The sequence below is a fragment of the Lepus europaeus genome, chromosome 5 (genome assembly GCF_033115175.1).
Source record: "Lepus europaeus isolate LE1 chromosome 5, mLepTim1.pri, whole genome shotgun sequence".
In the NCBI taxonomy this organism is placed as follows: domain Eukaryota; kingdom Metazoa; phylum Chordata; class Mammalia; order Lagomorpha; family Leporidae; genus Lepus; species Lepus europaeus.
Genome location: NC_084831.1, coordinates 44,699,823 through 44,724,151, shown reverse-complemented (window position 1 = coordinate 44,724,151; position 24,329 = coordinate 44,699,823). Strand labels below are relative to the sequence as shown.

General features: G+C 60.4%; 1 protein-coding gene across 9 annotated transcripts in view; it reads left to right on the top strand.

Moving 5' to 3' along the window:
• Positions 1 to 24,329, top strand: part of LRP8 (LDL receptor related protein 8) — a 68,064-nt gene that overhangs the window by 28,080 nt on the left and 15,655 nt on the right. For 4 of the 9 annotated variants that reach the window (XR_009865921.1, XM_062191364.1, XM_062191360.1 and 1 more), the window contains exons 3-14: positions 2,206 to 2,328; positions 9,039 to 9,167; positions 10,838 to 11,218; positions 12,071 to 12,193; positions 12,855 to 12,977; positions 14,715 to 14,753; positions 15,848 to 15,967; positions 16,042 to 16,167; positions 19,801 to 19,975; positions 22,192 to 22,419; positions 23,015 to 23,133; positions 23,357 to 23,496. Coding sequence is in view for 8 of the 9 variants with exons in the window: in XM_062191364.1 (XP_062047348.1) it covers positions 2,206 to 2,328; positions 9,039 to 9,167; positions 10,838 to 11,218; positions 12,071 to 12,193; positions 12,855 to 12,977; positions 14,715 to 14,753; positions 15,848 to 15,967; positions 16,042 to 16,167; positions 19,801 to 19,975; positions 22,192 to 22,419; positions 23,015 to 23,133; positions 23,357 to 23,496 (1,826 nt within the window). In the remaining variant the exon portion in view is untranslated. Of the gene's footprint in view, positions 1 to 2,205; positions 2,329 to 9,038; positions 9,168 to 10,837; positions 11,219 to 12,067; positions 12,194 to 12,854; positions 12,978 to 14,714; positions 14,754 to 15,847; positions 15,968 to 16,041; positions 16,168 to 19,800; positions 19,976 to 22,191; positions 22,420 to 23,014; positions 23,134 to 23,356; positions 23,497 to 24,329 lie in introns of all 9 variants that reach the window. The other 5 variants (XM_062191366.1, XM_062191363.1, XM_062191362.1 and 2 more) reach the window with 5 other exon arrangements.

Sequence of the window (24,329 nt, the reverse complement as noted above, 5' to 3'; positions counted from 1 at the left end):
TTTTATTCATTTGAAAGGCAGAGTGACAGAGAGGGAGAGACAGAGGGAGAGACAGAGGGAGAGAGAGAGACAGAGAGAGAGAGAGAGAGATCTTCCGATGGTTCATTCCCCAAATGACCACAACAGCCCGGAGCCTGGAACTCACCCTGGGTCTCCCACATGAATGGCAGGGGCCCAAGCACTTGGGCCATCTGCTGCTGCTTTTCCAGGTGCATTAACAGGGAGCTGCGTAGGAAGTGGAGCCTGGACTCAAACCATGCTCCAGTATGGGGTGGCGGCGTCACAGGCCCTGGCAGACTCCCTGTTCCGTAGCACTGGCCCAATGCTGAGCTTCTGCTTGGGGGAAGGCAAACTCTCCACTGCTTGGTCCTGGGCGTCCCCAGCCGCCGTGGTTCATCGCGGCACTTGCTTTAAGACGGTCATGGGCTGTCATTCACCAGGGGGTAGCAATGCTACCCACCACTGCTGTGACCTAGACCCTGGGCCCAGGGAGGGTCTCTGGGTCCAGGGGCTGAGAGGCCGGAGGGCCACTCCCCGTGCCCACCTTGCTGAGCCCTGGGCCCCCTGTGCGTAGTGGCCTCTGTTTCCTTGGTTTGCTGTGGCCTTGCACGTGCAGAGGACATGGGGAGGAAGAGCAAGGCAGAGGCGGGACTGACTCAGGGGACGCTTTTGGGCTGCCGGGGCATGGGGAGCAGTCACGCCCCAGAGGAGGATTAAACACAGGGGAGGCCAGCTCTGGCCGAGTGTCCGTGTGGTCCAGTGCCCCTCAGCTCTGCCCTGTGCTGGGTCCTGGGCGAGCCTGACATGGCCCTTTTGATGGAGGGACAGAGAGGAAAATAAACCGTGCTTGACCCAGGGGCTCCGTGATGGTCTGGAGCAGGGGCCATCAACCTGCCGGCCAAAGCTGTACCCAGCCTGCCACCTGCTTCTGTGAATAAAGTTTTATTGAAACCCAGCAGTGCTCGCTCGTCTGCCTCTTGTCTGCCTCGTGGCTTCTGCCTGGATGGATGTCACAGAGCAAGTTTGCTGATCACGGCTCTGGAGGGACATTCGGGAGGAGAAGTGATGGGGAGGGGTCTCGGAGGAGGGGCTATCTACACCCATGGTGCATTGCAGCTGAGGGTCCGGGTGAGCAAGGCAGCGGCCTGCCCAGCAGTGGAGACCAGGATGGGGAGGGTGGGGAGTGGGGCCAAGGCTGGGGCTCCTGGGGAGAGGTGGGGTCCTGGTGGCCCCAGAGCCCCAAGGGCACTCAAGGGGAGGATGTAGAAGTCTGGGCTGTGCATCGTTTCCTTCTCCCCATTACACAGACAAGGCCCGGGGGTAACTGACATCCCCCAGGTCACAGGGGAGGAAGGAGGCAGAGTCGGGACTGCAATCCCTGGTGCAGGCTGTAAGTGCCTCCCGGGCAGGCCGTGAGTTGGGTTGTGGGTGGCCTCTCCTCCACTCTGAACACAGGACCTCTGATTATTCCTGCCACACAGCAGTCAGCTACTTTTTGGATTCATGATTGAGAGCTCCTGGGTGCTTGCACGAGGCACCTCAACTTCCTGTCTGGTTGGGGAGGGTGGGACAGGCAGGTAAAGGGGCTGAGAACTGGCTGAAGGGGCTAAAGCAGCTGCCGCAGGGGATCAGAGAAGGCTTCCTGGAGGTGGTGTCCGTGGAACTGGGATTGAGGGAAGAAGGGGGTTGCCACAGGGTTGTGATGAATCCCGTCTCCCTTCCTGGACTCAAACTCTTGGTCTTGGACTGCAGGCCCAGGAGGTCACCTGTCTCCATGTGGCCCTCAGTAAGTCGAGGGGCCATGGGAGGTCATGCGGTCCAGCTCTTAGACTAAACACGTTCTGGTCACCCAGGAGTTTCTGTTTTTATTGAGAGAGAGAGAGAGAGAGAGAGCGCTCCTGCCCACTGGTTCATTCCCTAAATGCCTGCAACATTCCCTAAGCCAGGCTGAAGCTGGGAGTGGGGAACTGAGCCCAGGTCTCCTATGTGGGTAGCAGGAGCAGGGACCTCACTGCTGCCCCCCACCCCCAAGGGTCTGCATTAGTAGGAAGCTGCAGGCAGGAGCTGGGGCCTGGAATCCAACCCAGGCTCTTGACCGGGATCTGGGCTCCTTAACCGGCGTCTTAGCCACCGGGCTGAAGCCCGGCCTGGACAGTGTATCCCAGGAACCCCCGGAGTCCTCATGCTCGTCCCCTCACCCTGCAGCCAAGAAGACCTGTGCGGACAGCGACTTCACCTGCGACAACGGCCACTGCATCCCCGAGCGGTGGAAGTGTGACGGCGAGGAGGAGTGTCCGGATGGCTCCGACGAGTCCAAGGCCGCCTGCAGTGAGTCTTGCTTCCGGCTGGGGGAGGGTGGGCCTTGCTTTTGCTTTTAAGTGAGGGGAGGGGAGGCAGCTCAAGTGAGGTGGTCCATTGAGCACTTTGCTGTGCACTTGGGTGGCTCCCGCCAGCCGGCCAGCGGGCCTTGGTGCTGATCCCTAGGTGCCCGTTTCTACCCTTTATTGGCCGCTCTCTCGCAGGTGGGAGCCTGCTGCTCTGGGAGCTAGAAACGGGCCCCCGAACCCTCCAGTGCTGTGGCAGGCGTGGCGCACCCTCTCTGGGCCTCAGTTGTGCTGCCGGCAGCCCGTGTCACTGCATGTTTGCCACGTGCCGGGCGCTGTGCTCAGCTCTGCGGGTGCTTGCCTTCCATGCACAGCCTCGCGAGGCAGGTGCTCTCCCTTTCTCCATTTGTCCAAGAAGGTACTGAGGCTCAGAAAGGTTGAGCGTTTTGCCCAAGGCCACCCAGCCAGGACGTGGCAGCCCCCTGGGTGGGCTGAGCCTACCTGGTGGGGACAGAGGCACAGAGGTTGGGGGGGGAGGGGGAGAGGTGCAGCACCCGCCCGCCCGAGCGAAGCCCCTGGCTTTGCGGCTCCATAATTTCCTTCCCAGGCCCTAATCCTCAAAGCAAACTTCTGCCCGCCAGGTCGTGCTGTGACATTTGTTAAATTAAAAAGGAGATGAGCAGGGGGTGGGGAGGGGCCCAGGGTGCAGGCAGAGCTGCAAGGCTGGGGCCTGAGACAAAAGGCCTGGCGGAGAGGGGTGGGGGCACGTGGAGGATGTGGGGCTGGCAGGGCCGGGAGCCCCTCTTTAGGGGTCATAGTCACCCCAGAGACAGAGGCAGGGACAATAGAGGCCCAAGTTCCACCCAGGGCTGCGGCTGGTGATAACTGGGTTTCCTTGTCTCCTAGCAACAGCGCTGCCAGTCTCTCCCGAGCGAGCAGGCGAGCAGAAGGGAGCGAGAGGCGGGGAGGGGGTGCAGGACCCCCACCCCTCACCGGGGCCCCTCTACCCTTGATCAGTGGGCCCTGCCCTCACCACTCACACCACAGGCCCCACCTTTCCTCGCCCACCCCACAGAGCAGAGTAGCCCAACCCCATGCAGTTCTGGGGGCGCTTTGTGCTCAGCTGGGGAAGGAACAAAGCCTCACCACGCCCACTCAGAACGTCCATCCTCCTCGCCCCAGACTGCCCCGCTCCAAGGGGCAGAGTCACGTGCAGCCTGGAGTGTGTGTTTGGGAGGGGGCTGTGGCCACAGGGGGCTTTTCTGCCATCGCCCATCCCAACGGCTGCCTGGGATGCTGGGGCAGAGAGAGGGGGGAGAGCTGCCTCGCCGGGCTGTTAGTGGGGGCTGTGTTCCCCCTTATCCCACGTCTCTGTGCCCTTGGGTCGTGGTCTTCCCACCCCCCCTCGGGCCCCACCCTTCCCTACTCCCCTGGGTTGCCTCCCCCCTCTGCATGTCCTATCTCGCCATCGTCTCTGTCACCTCCTCCTTCCTCCCTGCCCTGTCCTGGGCTGCCCTGAGTACCGCCTCCCCGCCCCCCCCCCCCCCAGCCCAGCTCTTGCAAGCCCTGCCGCCCCCCACCCCCGCTGTGCAGGGCCCTCTGGCCACCCATACTCGATCGCTTCCACTTGACAGCTGAGGACAAGCTGAAGGCCCAGAGAAGCTGCTAGACTTGCTTCAGAGACACACAGGTCTTCCCTGACGGAGGAGGGCTCGTCTCAGGGGGTTGTGGGGGCAACCAGGCAGCACCCTGGAACCCAGAAGCCCTGTTCTCCTATAGGCTGCCTGGCCACTTGCTGCCAGGCCCTGCTTACCTGCCCACCCTCCCTGGGGCCAGTCTCTAGCATCCAGAATTCCAAAGACTTCCACACTTCCAAGATTCCTGAATCCTAGTGTCCTGAGAGCTCCTTTCTCCTTCCGCTATGGTCCGGCAGGGGTGCAAGGCCCAGGACGCACCCTGCCTGGGCAGTTACGTTGGTCAGGGCCAGGCAAGGCCCCTGGAGGGGAGGGCTGCCCAGAGCAGGCTGGCCAGCGGGAGCCCTGGAGGGTCAGGCGGAATTTGGGGCAGGAGAACCTGGTAGCGGGCTTTGCTCACAGCTTCCCAACTGAATGAGAACCGGGCAGCCAACCCGCTGTCCATTTAATTGGTGTTGCCATAGCAACTTCCATGGCCTGCCAGGTTTCTGGGGCTGTGCCAGCTCCCAGGACAGTCCCCCTCTGCCTGCCCCCACAGAGATGATACAGACAGGAAAGTGCTGTGAGTTTGGTATCCGGTGTAGTCAGGTTCAGGTCCTGCAACCCGGGAGACGTTGGAGCCTCCATTTGTTCATCTGTAACATGGGGCGCTGGTACCTGGGCAGCTGGGGTTGTGAGGATCAGATGAGAACATGCAGGTGTCAGCCAGTGCTGGAGTACATGGCGGTGTGGGTTTTAGTCCCCTCTCCCCCGGGATGCCACAGCTGATAAGAACCTTAAGATAGTGGGTGTTCCAGGGTTGGGATAGCAAAGTGAGGCAGGGTTGCACTGAGAGGGAAGGGGTACAGGAGCAGGCCCCAATTCTCATGCTGCGCCCCCCCCCCCCCCACGTTGTCTTCCACTGCCTGGCCAGAGTTTTCTCCCAGGAGTCACCGTGGAAAAGCCAAGAACATTTGCCTAATGAAAAATAGCATTTCAGCTCTAATTATAGCTCGCTTGATTGGGGCTAACTTCTGACCCACGTCCAAGGTGTACACGGGGTAGGGGGAGGCTTCAAGGTGAGAGTTAAACTGCGGGCTGCTCCCGGCTGAATCCGGAGCTTTTTTCCTGCGGTCTAGAACCTCTCCACCTTGTGAGGGGACCTCAGGGACTCACCAGGCTCCCCTGCAGATGGCAGATCAGGCAACAGAGACCTGAGACTTGCTGAGATGGCCCTGCCAGCAGCCCCGGCCTGGGCCCTGTGTGGCACAGTCGTCCCCCCCCCCCCCACACCAGGGCAGGAGCCGGATCGAGTGGCACTGGCAGTCCCCACCGCTTGACTCTCTGGTCCTCATGCCAGGGCCGACCTCGTAGACACGTTCCATCAATGAGCTGCCGCCCCGAACTTTCATTCTGGTTTTCCAACAGTCATTTCCCTCTTTGTTAATCTGCGAACTTATGAATTAGAGAATGTACCAATGGGTTTGGATTTCTGGGGCAGGATTCTCTGGGAATTAACAGAAGCTTCCAGCCTTCCAGGCTGGAGTTTCAAGGTTCTCTGTGGACGTTGCCTGCCCCATAGAACTTGGGGTACTGGGCCAGCAGGCAGAGGGCCTCCCTCAGAGGCGTCAGTCACAAGGGACGAGTCCCTGGGGCCTCATAATGTGCATCCCCAGGGCTAAAGGCCATTTGCATTTGCATTTCATGGACCAACTCAGGGGCAGCGTCTGCTGAGCGCCAGGCTTGCTCTCAGCTCCCCCATGTCTTCATTTCAGCCACGCACCGCCCTCGGAGCTTGTGCAGCCCCACTTGTAGATGCTCACAGAGGTGAGTGGCTGCCCAAGGACCTCAGAGTTAGTAAGTGGGATTTGCAGGCAAGGCTGCCACCCAGACCTCCACTCTTTCCCCACAGTGTGCTGCCTGGGGGCCTTTGGCTTCAGTTGGGCATCAGATGCCCGTCTTTATTTATTTAAGATGTATTTATTTACTCGAAAGTCAGAGTTAGAGAGAGAGAAGGAAAGACAGACACAGAGAGAGGTCTTCCATCCATCTACCAGTTCCTTCCCTATTGGTCACAACAGCCAGGGCTGGGCTAGGCCAAAGCCAGGAGCTTCCAGGTCTCCCTCGTGGGTGGCAGGGGCCCAAGCACTTGGGCCATCTTCTGCTGCTTTCCCAGGCCACAGCAGGGAGCTGGACGGGAAGTGGAGCTTCCCAGGTGAAGGCTTTACCTGCTGCACCACAGCACATCTTGTACGACCTGCCTGAGCACAGGCTCAGAGAGCTTCCCGCCTCCGTGTGAGACGCCTCCAGCCCAGAGCTGCTGGGGAGACCCACGGGGCCTGCTTTCTCATGGGCAGTAAGTTAGGCGGGGTGCTTGGACCTGGGGAGGGAGTGAGCCCAGCTCTGCCACCCAGCACAGGACTCAGCCTCTCTGTGCTTTGCCCACCTCCTCTGTAAGCCGGGGATCTCGAGAGTGCGTGGCGCGCAGGGAGAGGCTGCACAGGCCACCTGGCCAGGCTTGGAGCCAGGTTCCAGGCCTGGCCGTGGGGAAGAGCTGCATCACAAGAGAGACAGTGAAGGTGCAGGCAGGTCCCTTTCCCTCGCAGGGCCCCAGTCTCCTGCCACTCCAGGAGTCCCTCGGCACCCACCGTGGTCTCACAGGTGTCCTTGCCCTGCAACTGCAAAGGCCGTGCCTTCAGGGCGGGGGGCGGGGGGAGCTGGCGTCAGGCACTGCTGCATCCTTGAGAGCCTGGGATTAGAGCTGTCTATTTAGGGACGCAGCAAATGTCTTATTAATTATAAAGAAAGGAAGCAGACGGGCTGTTTAATCATTGTCCTTGCTGAAAGGTTATGCAATTAACTGTATAAATATTCATTAAAGGTGCATGGGGTCTGCGGCCCAGACCCCTGGGGCTGGTGCATATGGCCTGGGTTCCTTCAGTCACCCGGGCTTTGGGGAGCAGGGTTTGCAGCTGCCAAGGGTCAGGCTCTAGTCAGAGGAACCCAGGCGCTGCCTCTCCCCTGCTGTGCATCTTTGGGCCAGTGCCTGGTCTCCCCAAGCCTCCAGTTCCTCCTCTCTCCAATGCAGGGCTCACCTGCAGCCTGCTGCAGAACGCTGCTCTGGGGGCGCCTCTGACGGGGTGAATGGCACCCCCCAGCTTTGTGCTCACAGTCTGCAGGGCCTGCTTACCCGTCAGGATGCATCCTTGGCCTGGTCTAGCGGCTACAGCAAAATACCTGAGACTGGGCACTTTAGAAACACAGTTTTGTTCACGGTGCTGGAGGCTGGGAGGATTCAGCGCTGGTAGGTTTGGACTTGAACCAACACTCGGTTATGGGACGCTGGAGCCACAGGTGGTGGCTTAACCTGCTGCACCACAACACCGGCCCCTCCACTGTGTCCTGACACGGCCCCCTGCTCCCGGGCACTCAAGTCCCTCTCTGTTGGCTGACACCTGCATGCTCACCTGGCCACACCTCCCGCCCCTCCAGGCCGCCTCTTAAGCTCCAGCAACATGGAGCCCCCACACCCTGCACTCTTTCCTGCCACCTCCCATCTGTGCCCTCAAGCGATGCACCCCAACTGGGCCTCGGCTTATCTTCCAGATCAGTGAGGCCGGCATCTGAACCCATGGGTTTAGAGGGCTCCCCAAGGCCTCAACTGCTCCAAGCACCCCCTCCCCAGCCTCCTCCCCCAGTGAGTGCTGCACCCGCTGCTGAGAGCAGCCACCGCGCAGCAGGGCCCAGCGGGACTGCGCAGCTATAATTACTGCAGCTGCAATCAGAGGCTCACTCAATCAGGGGCCGTGAGCCCCAGGCTGGATTCTCACATTGGAATAGAGAATGAGAAACCCAGTCAGGGCTGGGGGCGGCTCCTGGGGGCACATGACAGGCTCAGGAGGCAGGTGCACCCCAGACCTCCATGGTCAGCTCCCAGCTGCCTTCCAGGGAGTGCAGGAGGCTGGATCTCTGTGGCCCTTAGGATGTGCCTGGCATAGTGCTGGATGCTTCCATTGGTTTGATAATAACTGAGCAGGGTGAGGATTACATCCTGGTCTCTAGCACAGAGACATGGGCCCCGGAGCCTGGCTGCGGGGGTTTCGGTCCTAGCTCGGTCACTCGGTCGCTTTGTGCCCTGGCTGAGCAATCCTTACCTCTGGGCTGGAAGAATGGAGATACTGCTATTACCTGTCTATAGGATTTATTGTTTTAAAGACTTGTTGGTTTATTTATTTGAAAGAATGAGAGAGAAAAAGAGAGAGAGCGCGCTTCCATCCACGGGTTCACTCTGTAAATGGCCTCAATGGAAGAGACCAATCTGGGCTGAAGCCAGGAGCCAAGAACTCCACCCAGGTCTCCCCTGTGGGTGGCAGGAGCCCAAGGTTTTGGGCCGTCTTCCGCTGCTTTCCCAGGCGCATTAGCAGGGAGCTGGATAGGAGGTGGAGCAGCCAGGACTTGAACTGGTGCTGCGGTGTGGGATGGCGGCATCACAGGCAGTGGCTTCACCCACACACCACAACTCCATCCCCTGTCTACGGGATTTCCATGCCTACGAGAAGGTCTGTGTAGCATCCAGAAGAACCCCCAGCCCAGGGCTCAGTAAATGTCACCCACTCGATTTGTCCACACTAACAGGTGAGCCCTGATTGGCTGAGCACTGCTGCACACCAGACGAGATGGTAGGTGCCGACTCCAGACCCAGGTGCGGGACCCAGATGGAGCTCCGGGCTCCTGGCTTCAGCCTGGCCCAGCCCTGGCCATTGCCGCCAGCTGGGGATTGAACCAGCAAATGGAAGCTCTCTCTCTCTCCCTCTCTCTCTGTGTCACTCTGCCTTTCAAATAAATATAATTAATGTTTAAAATAAGAAAAAGGTTAAGGATGTGGCAAGGCCCTGGGGCAGGCAGGGGCCTCCTCTCACATGAAGAAACCCTAATGGACTCCTGGGGCCTGGGCCGGGTGGCTGGGCTGGGTGGGCAGGGCTGGTAGGTGCTCTGCCCCGTGTCCCCTTTGCCTAAGCCACACGTGGCTGTGTCTCCGCAGCCAAGCAGGAGTGCCCCGCCGAGAAGCTGAGCTGCGGCCCCACCAGCCACAAGTGTGTGCCCGCCTCGTGGCGCTGCGACGGGGAGAAGGACTGCGAGAGCGGAGCGGATGAGGCCGGCTGTGCGCCCTGTGAGTCGGGGCTCAGACCCCAGGGTGTGCGAGGAGGGGGCCTGGCAGGCGGACGGAGAGGCCGGGCCGCGGGGCAGGACCCTGGCCATGGGGGGCGCTGCGGACACATTGCCGCCTTTCATCCTCACAACCACCTCATGAGCTGCCATCGTCATCCCTGTTATGGGCGAGGAGACTGAGGCTCAGACAAGGGAGGAGCAGTGCGCGGGGCTGAGTGGCCGGCCGGCCGCCCGGCTCCGGTCGGACAGCAGAGCCCATGAGCGTCCCACCACGCCTGACATCTGCCCATCCATTCCACGAGTCTGCTGCTCCCCGAGCGAGGGCGGGAACCGGGGCTGGGGGCAGGGGGAGGGGCGCAGGCAGATTCCGGAGCGGGAAGACGCTGCCCGCGGCCCCAGCAGGGACAGATGGAAGTGGTCACTGGGACGGTTCCACATCGCTGAGCTTCAAACACAGGATTATGCCCTTCCCGGCGAGGGGGCCGGCGGCGGGGCTCGGCGCGGTGGGGAGCGCGGCCAGGCCTCCCTGCACGGAATGCCATGGGCGCCTACTGCGTGCACAGGCCCCTCTCAGGGAGCACACGGTTCCCGGGGCCACAGCGAGCCCGGGCGGAGACAGGACGGTCACTCGGCACTGCCCCGCACCCCCCTGCCCTCCTCCAGCCTCTGTCCTTGTGTCCTCTCTGTCCCTTCTGGTCCGGGAAATGCCACCCCCTCCAGAAGCTTCCGATGGCTCCTGTCTTCAGCTGTGATGGTGCTGTTGGGATTCACGGGCCAGTGAGGATCCTGCTCCCCCACCACAGCTGGAGGATTCTCTCCATGCAAAGGCCCCCAGGCGCTGGGAGGGTTTCCAAGGAGAGCATGTCGGGACAGGAGCAGTACCTGCTAATTATAGGAGGCAGGATGGCAGAAGGTCTCAGGCCTCCTCTGCCACGGCTCCCAGCTGCTGGGCAGAGAAAGAACCTGCCCTTCTCCAGCTCTTGGAGCTCAAGCTCTGTGAGTGCCGGGAGGTGAGCTCCCTGGGCCTAGGGAGAGCCCAGAGCTAAGAAACTCCCAGAGGGCAGTGAGCCTACCCTACCCCCGCTTTCACAAGCCCTACCCCAGCAGGAGGGGAGCAGGGCTGGCCATCAGCATCATCTTGGGGGGAATGGCACCAAGGGGCCAGTGCTCCCACACCCCCACCTGTCCCCCCTGCCCCGAAGCCCAGCAAAACCGCCCCTGTCAGACACTTGGTAGAGCTGTCAGCAACGCATGGCATGAGCTGCCCACCTCGCGAAGCTGCAGACACGACTCTATTTTCTTTTCAATAACAATGACAATTGACAGTTGGCCGAGCAAAGGTAGACACGCAGGCTCCGGGCGCCCCCATGTGGAGGGAGCCGGTGCTGTCCTCGGAGACGGCGCGCACAGCCTACCGGGCTGCGATTCGCATTCTTTTACCCAGGGGCCCGGGAGGCTCCGGGAGGCCGAGTGATGCTGCCCAGGGGCCCCGGGCGCCGCGGAAGGGAAGCCCCGCTTCGCTGTGCCTTACCCGACGCCCACGGGTCCAGCCCTTCGCGGGACTCGCTCCGGCCCGCAGATGAGGGTCAGAGCCCTAGGGCAGGACGCGCAGGGCCCCCCGGCCGGCTCTGGTGGGGTCCGTCGGGCCGACCGGCTCTCTGTCCCGCGCAGTGTGCGCTCCGCACGAGTTCCGATGCGGCAACCGCTCGTGCCTGGCCGCCGTGTTCGTGTGCGACGGCGACGACGACTGCGGGGACGGCAGCGACGAGCGCGGTTGTGCCGACCCGGCCTGCGGGCCCTTGGAGTTCCGCTGCGGCGGCGGCGGCGCCTGCATCCCGGAGCGCTGGGTCTGCGACCGGCAGTTGGACTGCGAGGACGGCTCGGACGAGGCTGCCGACCTGTGTGGCCGCGCGGGCCCGGGGGCCACGGCCGCGCCCAATGCCTGCGCCCCCGCCGTCCAGTTCGCCTGCCGCAGCGGCGAGTGCGTGCACCTGGGCTGGCGCTGCGACGGCGACCACGACTGCAAGGACAAGTCGGACGAGGCCGACTGCCGTAAGCCCCCAAGGCCCGGCCGCTCCGCCGCCAGGCTCCCCGCCCCGCCCTCACCCGAGTGGATGCCCCCGGTCGCTGTGGAGGAGGACCGGGTGGGAGGGGTGACTTGCTGGAGCCTGTGGCTACCTGTGGAGTCGGGTCTAAATCCAGAGACCAAGCATCCTCACAGGACCCGAGTCTCAGCCGTGACACCCTCCCTGCCCCGTTCCTGGGGTCCCCCGGGGGCTCCACTGCCAGTGACCTTGGACTGTCAGGGTCTGCCACACTGGCTCATCCTTCAAGGCCTGGCCCTGGTTGCACTGACCGTCCCAGCCGAGTTGGGTCCCTGAGCCACCAACCCTGCCCCTTCCCCCCTCCGCACCTTGCAGCCCATGTCATGCTGTGATGCCCTGACCTGTGCGGCCCCCCTGCACCCTGAACTCCCGAAAAATGGGGAGGCTCCTGGTTGGCTCTGGGCTCCCCGTCTGCCCCCTGCACAGCACCTGGCCCAGGAAAGGCCTGCAAGTGGATGAGGTCACTAACAATGAGCACCAAGACTCGGAAGAAGGCTTTGCGTCCGTGCCGGAGGACCGGCCCTGGGGAGAGGTGGTGGCTGAGGGGACAGGAGACCTGGGCTGTAGTCCTGGCTCTGCCGGCCGGAGTGCTGTGGCCCTGGGCGAGCCCTTCCCCGCTCTGAGCTTCAGTCTCCCGCCTGTACACTTGAGGTGCCTTGGCTGGGTGTCCTGTGAGGACTGCTGAGCTCAGCCACTGGGCCTGTCCTTGCCAGGGGTTGACACAGCATGGGGAGGGCCGGGCAGGGGCCTGTCCTAGCACCCGGCCCGCCGACCCTCTGCCTTTGCCCTCTCTCAGCAGCGCCGGGCACCTGCCGTGGGGACGAGTTCCGGTGTGGAGACGGCACCTGCGTCCTTGCCGCCAAGCGCTGCGACCAGGAACAGGACTGTCGGGACGGGAGTGATGAGGCCGGCTGCCTGCAGGGTGCGTGCCGTCAGGCAGAGGGGCTGTGGCCTCCCCGGTCCCGGAGGGGCAGGCCCCTCAGAGCGCCACTCGCTCCTGGCTCCCTTCCCATGGGGCCCTGGCAGCGCCAGAACTGGATTTTTAAGGACTGCAAAAGCTGAGAGAGACCTGGGAACAGCACGGGAAGTCCAGCCCCCACCCTTTGTCCACCTCCAACCCTGTGAATGCTTCACTCCCGGGTTTCCAGACAGCAGAAGCCGAATCCTGCTCCCTGGGGAGGCCCCTGGATTTTCAGAGGACCTGGTTATTCCCCCGCCCTGCAGGACCAGGGATATAACCCAGACATCTTCTGTCTTCCGGGGGAATGGGTAGCTGGTTGGGCAGTGAGGTGCTCCCTGCCCCCTGATCAGGTCCCCGGGGCAGAGGCTCCCCTTCCTGGGTCTCTAAGGTCTCTAGAGCTCTGCACAGACCCGCCCTGGGCCGGCGCTGCGGGATCGGCCGCACAGTCCCGGGGCCTGCCTCGCTGTGTGCCGCTCGGCCTGCCGGGAGCACAGCCATCGCAGGCCTTGGACGTGGCTTCCTATGTGGGGTCACCCACTGGAGACCTGTGGGGCTGGAGCTGGCCAGCCCTCCCTGCCCCGGATCTCACAGGCATTGTCCACCCTCTTGTCTGGCCCAACAGAGTCAACTTGCGAGGGTCCCCGCAGCTTTCAGTGTACGAGTGGCGAGTGCGTGGACAGCGGGAAAGTGTGTGATGCTCAGAGGGACTGCCGGGACTGGTCGGATGAGCTTCTGAAAGAGTGTGGTACGGTACCTGTCCTGGCCACCAGCCCTCCTGCCACGCCCCTCCGGGCCTCTGGGCTCGAGGCCCTGGTGCGCCCTTTCTGCTCTCCCTCTCTCTGGACTCACGCGCTGTCCCGTGGCCTCGGAAGGGGCTCTTTGCCCCGGGGCCTCCTGTCCTTATCTGCAGAGCTCCGAGCCTCCTTTCCAGAGCACATGCTCCAAATTCTGCTTCCTCTCACAAACTTAGCCTTTCCTCGTTCCTTCCGCCTTCGGGCCTCTGAGTGTGTGCACTCTGGTCTCGCTGCCTCGGGATTCCTGCCTCGCTGGTCTAGTGAGGGCCCTGGCCGCCGAGGCCTCCCAGCCGCCCGCAGGAAGTCCCCCAGGGGAACGGCGGGCAGGCAGGCAGCCCGTGCAGGCCCATCGCAGGGCGCACATCACAGGGCGGCTGCCCAGGCCTGGCCGGGGGGTGGGGTGGGGAGCAGGACAGCCCCAGCAGCAGGAGGTGGCCCCGTCTACAGCCCTGAGAGGCTCGAGCCTCCATCTCTGCACCTGCTCCAGGGTGAGCCACGGACGAGGTTGCCGTCCTGAGGCCAGAGCTATCAGGGTTGGTGCGATCCAGCCTAGAAAGCACAGAGGGTCTGGACTGAAGTGGGGGTGGGGATCCCAGGGAACATGCTGGAAACCCGGTGTGGACCCCAGGAAGCTCCATGAGTCCTTTCTCTGCCATCTCAGAGGTTGAGGGAGATTTGGACAGAGAATCCTGGAAGCACAGTGCCCAGGCCAGCCCCTCCCTGTCTGCTTCCCACACCCCCCGTCCTGGGCTCTTCATTCCCTGACCTCCCCGGGAGCAGCGACTGCCCTCCCTTTGTGAGGGCAGAAGGGAGGCTGGCCCTGAAGGGGAGGGTTGCCGGGAAGGTCACTCAGCCGCCCACGGAGCTTCCGGAAGACAGACGTCCCAGGCCCTGCCAAGCAGGGAGGTCCCGAGAGGGGCCAGCGAAGCCGGAGCAGCTGAGCCCAGGGCCCCCAACCCCACCCCCAGGTCCGCAGCTAGCGAGGGACTGCTAACCTACTAAACTCTCTCTTCTCTCCTGTCTTTTGCATGACACACCAAAGAGAAGTATGTACGCATGTGTTTGTCTGTGCGTGTCCCTGCTGTCTCTGTTGGTGAGAGCCACTGTCCATGTCTCCTGCTCTGCCTCAGGTTGGGGAGCTGCAGTCACCCTTCCCTGTGTGTGTCCGCACGTGTGCGGCTGTGTGTGCATGCAGGTGTGTGCACGTGCTGGGGAAAGTGACCCCGCGCTGCTCAGGCCTCCCAGGACCACGCTCCCCCCACCCTGCGTGGATCCCCAGGGAGCAGAGTCACCTCCAGGCTCCATGGAATGGGGAAGGACCCGAGCTCCTCCAGGCCTTCCCGAGGAGCGATGGTGGGCAGACAGGCCCACACCTGCTGTCCTTTGCCTTCCCCTCAGCCCTGGGGGACTCTGCCCTCAGAGTCACCTGGCGCTCTCCCCTGGCCCCCTCCAGAGCTCGCGACATGTGCCACTGTGTCCGGGGCTCAGCAAACACAGCCGCTGAGGGGCGGAAGGGAGCGAGTGGGTGCGTGAATGCGGCCGCGAGTGAATGGGAGCGGATGGGAGAGCTCAGGGAGGGCTCGGAGTGACAGGAACACTCCTGGCGTGACACCATTCCCAGGGCTGGGCCTAACTGCGTCACTCCCAGGCCCCCCAGTCACGGGCTTGCTGTGGTCTTGTTTTTTCAGTTGCACCAACATTCCGGGGAAACAGAAGGAGGCCCAGGGGTAAAGGGGACTTTCCCTAAGCTTGGCTCAGGCTGGAGGTGGGGGCACCCCTCGGCTATGCATGGCCTGGGGCGGGCAGCTCAGCTCAGCTCAGCTCTGCTTGGCGTGGCGTGGCGTGGCGTGGCAGGGTGGTGGTGCATGCACTTGGCGGGCAAGGGGCGTGGCACCTTCCCTTGGCTCGCGGGATTAACCTTCTGTGATTCCGAAGCTCAGGAGATGCTGTGAGGACTTGGTGAGCCCTGGGCCCTGGACTCCCTGGCCAGAAGGTGGTGAGGGAGCGGAGGAGGGGGCACGAGAACAGACGGCCTCCTGGCGATCCTCATCCCTTGCAGGAGTTGGTAATCCTGAGGGCAGGCATGGGACCAGGCAGAGGACAGGGACAGGAGCTGAAAAGACACTCCATCATGGTGGGAGAACACCAACAGAGCGGCAGGGGCGGCCTGCGTGTTCAGACTCCCAGGGGACCAGCTAGCTGGGCCCCGTCCAGAGACAGGGACGTGGACAGAGGGGATGTGTCCAGAGGAGGGCGTCAGAAACCAGAGCTTTCCGGGATTCTCAGGGGCCTCTGCCTCCTGGCCAGCCCCCACAGCAGGGCTGGGAGCGGGAGCTGGAGCCGGAGCTCCAGAGGCGGCCGTGCAGGGAGAACTGCACGAGGGCAGCAGCCGCTGCCCAGCCCGGAAGTGGGGCCTTCCAGAAGGGCGTCTTGGGGAGGGTGGGATGTGACACTCGGAGGCCACGGCAAGGAAGAGCTTAGGAAACGTGTTTGTGAAAGGAAAGACCTTAGGCCACCAGAGAAGGCCTGGCTGTCTCCAGCCTCATGTGGACAGAGAGCCCCGGCCAGGAGACCGAGGACCTGAATTCTGGTTCCACGCTGACCCCACTGGACCTTGAGCGAGGACTTGCCCTCTCCGAACCTCCTCTTGCCCAGACACCTGGTTACTGAGGCTGAGGCTCAATGAGGTCTCCAAGTCCTCCTGGCTCCATGGGAGCCCCACTGCCCTGAGGTTCTGCTTCCGCACCAGGCCCCGCCCCCCGCTGCCCCACCCCCTCCTGGTCTCCTGGCCCCTCAGGAACCTGCGTCCCTCCCTCCGCAGGGCTGAATGAGTGCCAGCACAACAACGGCGGCTGTTCCCACATCTGCACCGACCGCAGGATCGGCTTTGAGTGCTCGTGCCCGGCCGGGTTCCGGCTCCTGGACCAGAAGACTTGCGGTGGTGAGAGCTGCTCCCAGCATCCCCACGCAGAGGTGGCTCCTGGGCCAGTTCTGACCCCTGCTCTTCCCCCACAGACATTGACGAGTGTGAGGACCCAGATGCCTGCAGCCAGATCTGCGTCAATTACAAGGGCTACTTCAAGTGCGAGTGCCACCCCGGCTATGAGATGGACACACTGAGCAAGAACTGCAAGGCTGCCGGTATGCACAGCCCCAGGGGACAGGCAGCATATGTGAGGTGCGGACGGGCACACACACACACACGGTACTCAAAATGAAAATAAATATGCATCACACACGCACACACACAATGTGTTGTACACAGACACCGCCTGGAGCCACTAACGCAGCCCACAGAGAACACAGTCACACAACACAGATACGGACCTGGACTCAGACCACACAACCAGCCTCGCAGCGCTCTGCACTACGTGTGCAGGCCTGCACATTGATCAGCTCAGCCAAGTGAATGAAGTCATTTTAGCCAGTTCTTTATACTCAATATCTAATGTTGCTGCAGGCTCTGGGGATCAGCAGTTAGCAAAACAGACCCAAATAAATCCCTGTCTGCCTTCATGGGACCTAGATTCCGATGGGCGAGACAGACAAGAAGTAAGATAAATGAATACCATACAGTGCACGGCAGATGGCAGTAAGGGCTAAGAAGTAGATTAGGGAAGGGCAGGAGGGCACTGGGCCCCCATTTTAAGCACAGTGGTCAGGGAGTCCCTCTCTGAGACAGGGACAGTTAAGTGAAGACCGGAAGGAGGTGAGGGGGTGGGGCCCACTGAGGCAGGGGGGCATGCTGGAAGAGCAGCCTGGAAGCCAAGGGTGCCTGTGCAGTCGGAGCCGGGAGATCAGGAGGCGATGAAGTCAGAGATGAGCTGGGCCCAGAGGCCCTACCACGCTGCCTTTCGTGCTAAGTCCAGGGCGGGCCGTCGGGGCTCCAAGTCGGCACACAGACTGTAGAGGGCGAGGGGGGAGGCCGCGCCCCCACAGAAGGGGCCGTCGCAGTCACCCAGGAGGGGATGATGGTGGCGTGCACCAGGTGGCTGCAGTGGGCATGGTGAGAAGCGGACCCTGACCCTGTGGCTGTATCTTGAAGGTCAACCCACAGGTTTGCTTAGGGATCAGATGTGGGGTGAGAGGCAAAGATGACTCCAAAAGTTGTAGGCCATGCAACTGAGAAATAGGATTGCCTTTATTGAGTTTGGGAAAAATAGTGAGAGAAGCAGGTGTAGGGGGATATTAGACTGTTTTGGATGTGTTAAGTTTAAGGAAACTGTTTAGAGTTCAAGTGGAGGTACTGAGTAGGCAGTAGGATGTGTGTATAGTCTGAAGTTCACATACATACAATACACAACACAGATTATAACACAGCAACCACAATACTTAGTGTGTAGCCCACAAACCCCAAAATCATACCACCCAAACAACATGCAACACATACACTGGCACAAAACATGTAACACGTAACCTGTTCCTACCCCACATAGGATGTGTGTGATATACGACACAGATTACATATGTACAGTGGAGACAACACACTGCTGACCATGCATATACAAAATGCTCCTATATGAGAATATTTTTACATTTTTAAAAACCATTTATTTATTTGAAAGAATTTCAGAGAGAGAGGGATAGTCAAAAAGAAAGAGGTCTTCCATCTGCTGGTTCACTCCCCAGATGGCTGCAACAGCTAGGGCTTCGTCAGGCTGAAGCCAGGAGCCAGGAACTTTATCTGGTCTCTCATGTGAGTGTCAGGGACCTAAACACTTGGGATATCTTCCGCTGCCTCCCCAGGCCATTAGTAGGGAGCCAGATTGGAAGTGGAGCAGCAGGAACATGGAGTGGTGCCCACATGGGATGCTGGCACTGTGGGTGCTGGCTTTACCTGCTATGCCACAACACTGACACCACAAGGATATTTTTAAAAGTTCATGATAGATGGAATTAAAAGATGAGTTTATTTTGGTGCAAAAATTTTTGAAGTCCATGCATAAGAGTCTTCCAAAAATTATAGAAAAAAACTAGGCATGAATTTCGTTTTTTTGTAAATAAATAATTTACCTTTTAATTCCAATTTTCATGAACTCAAATCCTGAATACACAGGCCCATGTCTCAGTCACAGATCCCAGGAGAAGGCACATCAGGATGCTCAGTAGCTCTGCCTACAAGGAGGCCAGTGTCCTTGCCCTCTGCTGGGGGTGAGGAACATCGCACCACTGGGCCCAGAACCCAGCCCTCCTCACTGCCCCTCCCGCACCCTGAGCCCTGTCTCATGCTCTAATTGTGTCACTCCCTCCCTCTCACCCCCAACCTGCTGTGCCATGGTCTCCATTACTACACACATGGCTGCAGCTCTGGCTCTGCTGGTCCCACCCTTCCCCAGGAGAACACGTTAGCCTGGCACAGATGCACAGTGACAGGGACCAGGTGACCCTGAGAAGCATCAACTGGAAAACGAGAGGTGGGGGGGGGGAGCATTGGCAATTCTTGGCACGGGCGCAGCTAGGAGCTGTCAGTCAGTGTTGGTGCCTCAGAGTGGACAGACAGATCTTGAAACTGCCTGTGGGAGCTGGAGCTAGCCCCTCCTGTGGGAGCTGGAGCTAGCCCCTCCTAGGCCTGTGGGACAGTGACCTTTCATGTGGAGTTGCCAGGAACTTCTAGGTCACTGATGATCTTCTGAAAATCTAAGCCTAAAACAGTTTTGCATCTACATGGGCAGTTGTGTGTCTGTACAACTGCCTATGTGCTGGGCTGTGCAGTGTGTGCAGCCTGTGTCCCATATCTCACGTGTCCCATCTCTGCGCCTGGCTCAGGACAGAGGGCAAATTCTTTTGAGGGGCTGACACTGGCATAGCAGGTAAAGCTGCTGCCTGTGACACCAGCATCCCATATGGCATCAATTAGAGTCCTGACTGCTCCACTTCCGATCCAGCTTCCTGCCAGAGTGCCTAGGAAAGCAGCAGAGGATGGCCCAAGTGTTTGGACTCCTGCTGCCCACGTGGGAGATGCAGAAGAAGCTCCTGGCTCCTGGCTTTGGTCTGGCCCAGCCCTGGCCATTGCAGCCATTTGGGGAATGAACCAGTGGATGGAAGACCTCTCCCTGTCTCTCCCTCTGTCTGTAAACTCTGCCTTTCAAATAAGTAGAATAAATCTTAAAAAAAAGAAAAGAAAAGAAACTCTTCACCCAGCTGCCAGCACCCTTTGCTGTCTGGCTCAGGCTGCTCTCCGCAGCTTCATCTGTCGCCGTGCCCTGCCCTCCGGTCCGATGAACCAGCCTCCCCCAGCCTCTGAGGGTCTTTCCCTTGAGCCCTGCCCTGATGTCGGCCCTCCATGCCGTTCCTTCTCAGAGGCCTGCTTGCTCAGGTGGCCCCTGCTGCAAGAGTGGCAGTGGGGCTCCCCACAGCGAAGGTGGTAGTTGTGGAGGGGAGAACTTGCGCAAAGGCCCTGAGGCAGCAGAGCCCTGGCTGGCCAGGTAATGACAGGTAGCCCAGTAGCTGGAGTCAGGTATGTTAGAAGGGCGGGGGATGGGGCTGGACAGGGAGCCTGGGAGTCCCACCGCAGAGGGCCACTAGTGCAGGCCTAAGGGGGAAATGGGGAGTTGTGAAAGAGTTTGGGGAGCCTGTCTCTAATAAAAAGAATTGAAATCTTACACGTGGTGCTTTGCGTCTTACGCCGTTTGCACTCATTACTTCATCAGCTCCTCTAACCTTTAAAGTAGGGATTAGCGCCCTAGTTTACAGGGAAATGAGGCATCACCCATCTTGGCCTCCAGACTCCCCGCCTCTGGCACTGACCCCTCTCCCCCTCTCCCTGCATGGCAGCCGGCAAGAGCCCGTCCCTGATTTTCACCAACCGGCACGAGGTGCGCAAGATAGACCTGGTGAGGCGGGAGCACTCGCGCCTCATCCCCATGCTCAAGAACGTCGTGGCGCTCGACGTGGAAGTTGCTACCAATCGCATCTATTGGTGTGACCTGTCCTACCGCAAGATCTACAGGTGAGTGGCAGTGCCCTGCAGCCAGGTCTTGAGGGGTGGCCTCTGCCTCCAGGGTTCCCTGGGAGTGAGGTGGGGCTTGGGAAGCAGTGCAGGGTCACAGTGGAGGTGGAACCACCACGACATCACCTCTGGGTGGCTCTTTCGGAAAAGTAGCGTTGAGCCATCACTCTCCTGGGCTTTGTCTGACCTCTGCTGGCCCGAGGAGGAAGTGCAGGGCACGAGAAGTGCCCAGGCAGAAAGGAAGATGTCCCTGGTCAAGAGGGGACTGTCCGAGCAGCTCGCACTGCAGTGCATCCAACCCTGGGCGCTCAGCGCTGACTCAGACTGGGCCCATCAGAGGATACCACTCCTGACGTGGTGCCATCCACTGTGATCATGAGGGAGCGTAGAGAGGCTGCTGCCGCACGTGGGAGTCTAGGAAGTGTCTCTGGATGGCACTGTCCCAGGCCAGCCCTTTGTGGGGTCCAGAGTGCCACATGCAGGAGAGTTCAGCCCTGGGAATGCCCCCCACGCCCAGGGCTCTCTCCAAGACCTTTCTCAGATGTGCCTCCAGCCCGCCTGCCCACGCTTGGGGCAGTCGTGTCCTTTCTGTGTCCTGAGGTCCACTCAGCAGGACTGCCGGTGGCCAGGTCCTGGGTAGACGCTGAGTCACTGTTGACAGAGTGATGGGATAGGTGGAAGTAAAGATACTGCATGCTTCTCCCTGCCGACTGGATCCCTACCTCCCCAACACACAGATGCACACAGTTGCCAGCTGCACACCCAAGGACAGAGCTAGAGCCGGCCCAGTCCGAAGCTGGGACAGAGAGGCAGGGTCTGATGGCAGACCAGATGGGAGGCCGAAGGAGGGAGAGTCAGAAGTAACTCCCAGGCTAACCGGGAGGGTTGGGTCTCTGGCTGGGCGGTTTCGAGAACGGTAGTGCTGTTGTTTGAGATGAGAGGCACCGAGGAGGGGCAGGGGTGAGGGGTGGGCCGAGGGGAGGGGAGTGGGGAAGAGCAGTCTGGGTTCCAGGTGCCCTGTGGGATGTGCACAGAGAGCGAGCTGGCTTTGCAGTCTGGACATGAAGAGAGCCGGCGGGACTGGGGAGGCAGAGTCAGGGATGGCACTGAGCCTGAAGCTAATCCCCTGGACAGAGGGTGTGGCGAGAAGAAACCCCTGGGAAACGGGAAGTCCAGCTAAAGCTTCCCCTGAGTGGCTGCTGTATTGTCAGCCTCTGTCCCCAGCCTCACAGGTACAGCCCTTCCTCAGACTTCATCTGTCACCTGGACGCTGTGACAGCCTCCTGCCCGGTGTTCTTGCCTCTATGCCCTTCCCTCCCAGCCAGTCCATTTCCCAGGGATCGCATGTGCTTCTCTAACCGTGTCCTCCGACCTCCTGTCCTGGGTAAAAGCCTGGTTCCTGGGCCCGAGCGTACCCTCTGGGCATTCGCACACGCTGTGCCCTTTGCCTGAGTGGCATTCTGTGCTTCGTGCTCCTGGTGAGCGGCTCCTCTAGGACTCAACCATCAAGCCTTCTTCCACTCTCTGGGAGGGTGCTGTCTCCATTCTCCGCTGCCGTGAGCCTCTGTTGCTCCCTGTAATCACATCCTATTATTTCTTTCTTTTTTTTTTTTTTTTAATTTTTGACAGGCAGAGTGGACAGTAGAGGGAGACAGAGAGAAAGGTCTTCCTTTTTGCCGTTGGTTCACCCTTCAATGGCCGCCGCGGTAGGCGCGCTGCGGCCGGCGCACCGCGCTGTTCCGATGGCGGGAGCCAGGTGTTTATCCTGGTCTCCCATGGGGTGCAGGGCCCAAGCACTTGGGCCATCCTCCACTGCACTCCCGGGCCACAGCAGAGAGCTGGCCTGGAAGAGGGGCAACCGGGACAGGATCGGTGCCCCAACCGGGACTAGAACCCGGTGTGCCGGCGCCGCAAGGCAGAGGATTAGCCTAGTGAGCCGCGGTGCCGGCTACATCCTATTATTTCTACCTGCAAGCTTCTGTCCTCCACTAAGCTGAGCTCCTCCAGACCACAGAATGGGGCTGATTCAAGCTCATATCCCTACCCTGGTGGCCCAGGGAATGGAATGGTGGCCAGTTGAATGGAAACTGGCCAAACTCCTCTAAGAGCCACTGTTAATGGCCCTGGGGGAGGAGACACAGGAAGGGTGCATGGGCAGCTCCGGATGGGCCCCTGGGTGGAACATCCGCCCATGGCCAGCTCTGGTTTCTCCTAAGTGCCTACATGGACAAGGCCAGCGACCCAGCAGAGCAGGAGGTCCTCATCGACGAGCAGCTACACTCTCCAGAGGGCCTGGCGGTGGACTGGGTCCACAAGCACATGTACTGGACCGACTCGGGCAATAAGACCATCTCGGTGGCCACAGTTGATGGTGGCCGCCGTTGCACTCTGTTCAGCCGTGACCTAAGTGAGCCCCGGGCCATCGCTGTTGACCCCCTGCGAGGGTGAGTATCCCCGCCCCGAGTTTCTCATTCTCCCACTGGGGGCACTCAGTTCTCATGGATCTGACACAAGAGCTATTTTGAGGGCTCCAGGAGGCTCTGGGCCATGAGAAAGTCCATGTGTACCCCTCATCCTCTTAATCCCTCCCAGAGGTTCTTGGGTCACGGGTCGCTGGTGTTTGCCCGGACGCTGTGGCTCACTTGTGTCACAGGATCGGAGTCTCCTGAGCAGAGCAGGTTCTAGAGATTGCCTAGTAGAGGCTCCTGGGGTGAGAAGGTCATCCCCTTTCTCCCCTGTAAATCGAGAAAGGGGGGCTTACAAGGGCTCCACCTGGAGCTGCCACAGTGGGAGAGGTGGCCTCATAGGATGCACTGAGGCTGGGTGGACTCTTGGGGAATACAGCCTTTCCTGGTTGCTCAAATGAAGTGAAGACTGAAGTGCCTGCTGGCCGATAGGACGTCCCAAGGGGTTTCAGAGGCCTTCCCAGTCCCCACCAACACGGCCCTCAGCTGCTTGCTAGGTCATTGCGCCCTGTGACGCAGACCACTCCAGCCAGGTCACCAGCAAGAAACTAGGATGGGTTCTTCTGTCTTCTAGGTTCATGTATTGGTCTGACTGGGGGTTCCAGGCCAAGATCGAGAAGTCCGGGCTCAATGGTGCGGACCGGCAGACACTGGTGTCAGACAATATAGAATGGCCCAACGGAATCACCCTGGGTGAGCCCTCCCTTCCCTGGCACCTGATTCCTACCACCATCTGTGCAGCGCCATGGGTCTTGTTTCTGGATTCCCCAGAGTACCAGTGCCCCTGTTCCCTGATGGGTGGTTGGCCTGGGCTGGCTTCAGTCTGGGGCCTGGAAATGTGGGCAGTGAGGGGTGCAGAGGAGCGGAGGGCTGGTTCCCGGCTCAGGACCTGGCCCCCCGCCCCTTCTTCCTCCAGATTTGCTGAACCAGCGCCTGTACTGGGTGGACTCCAAGCTGCACCAGTTGTCCAGCATTGACTTCAGCGGCGGCAACAGGAAGATGCTGATTTCCTCCCCCGACTTCCTGAGCCACCCTTTTGGAATAGCTGTGTTTGAGGTGAGTCCCACGGGAGGAGGCCTGGCCCCACCAAGACGCTGATGCCTAGCAAAGGTTAGTTCGAATAGGATGACTCCCTGAGGCTTGTCCAAATGCAGACAAGGGAATAGAGAAGCCAGTCGACTTGTTTGTCTGCAGTTTCTGAGCTGCCTGCAGAATGAGGTTTTCGTAGTCCTTGTCTGCCAGCACAGGGGAGGTGCTGGACATGCGTGTTTCCTCTCCGTACCCTCAGCACCCAGCACTGCACCACATGTCCAGAAGGGTCCCGTGAAGGGGAAGGGAAGAAGGGATACACAGATCATGCACTGTAGGAAATGGCCTGAGAGATGCTATTTGATTTGAGAGGCAGAGGCAGAGAAAGTACTCCCATTTGCTGGTTCACTCCCCAGATGCCTAAAACAGCTGGGGCTGGGCCTGGCTGAAGCCTGGAGCTGGGAATCCCATCCAGGTCTCGCATGTGGGTAGCAGGACCCAAGTGCTTGAGCCGTCACCTGCTGCCTCCCAGGGTGTGCGTCGGCAGGAAGCTGGAATCAGGAGCAGAGTTAGAACTTAGATTCAGTGCTGTGATCCAGGATGCAGCGTCTTACCTGCCGTGCCAGACACTCGCCCCACTTCAGCACAGTTTTATTGATCTCTGTGACCCTGGGGTCATAGAAGTCAATCAGCACCCAGGAAGGGGAAGAGTCAAGACCCTCCTGGGCTCCAGCCCTAACAACCATCTTCCTCATGCAATGAGGAAGCCACAAGCAATGACAGTCTTACATCCCACCTCTTCCCCAAAACCAAGTCTGCCACCAAGGGGAGGGAAAGCAGGGGCAGTGATCTGAGGTGGT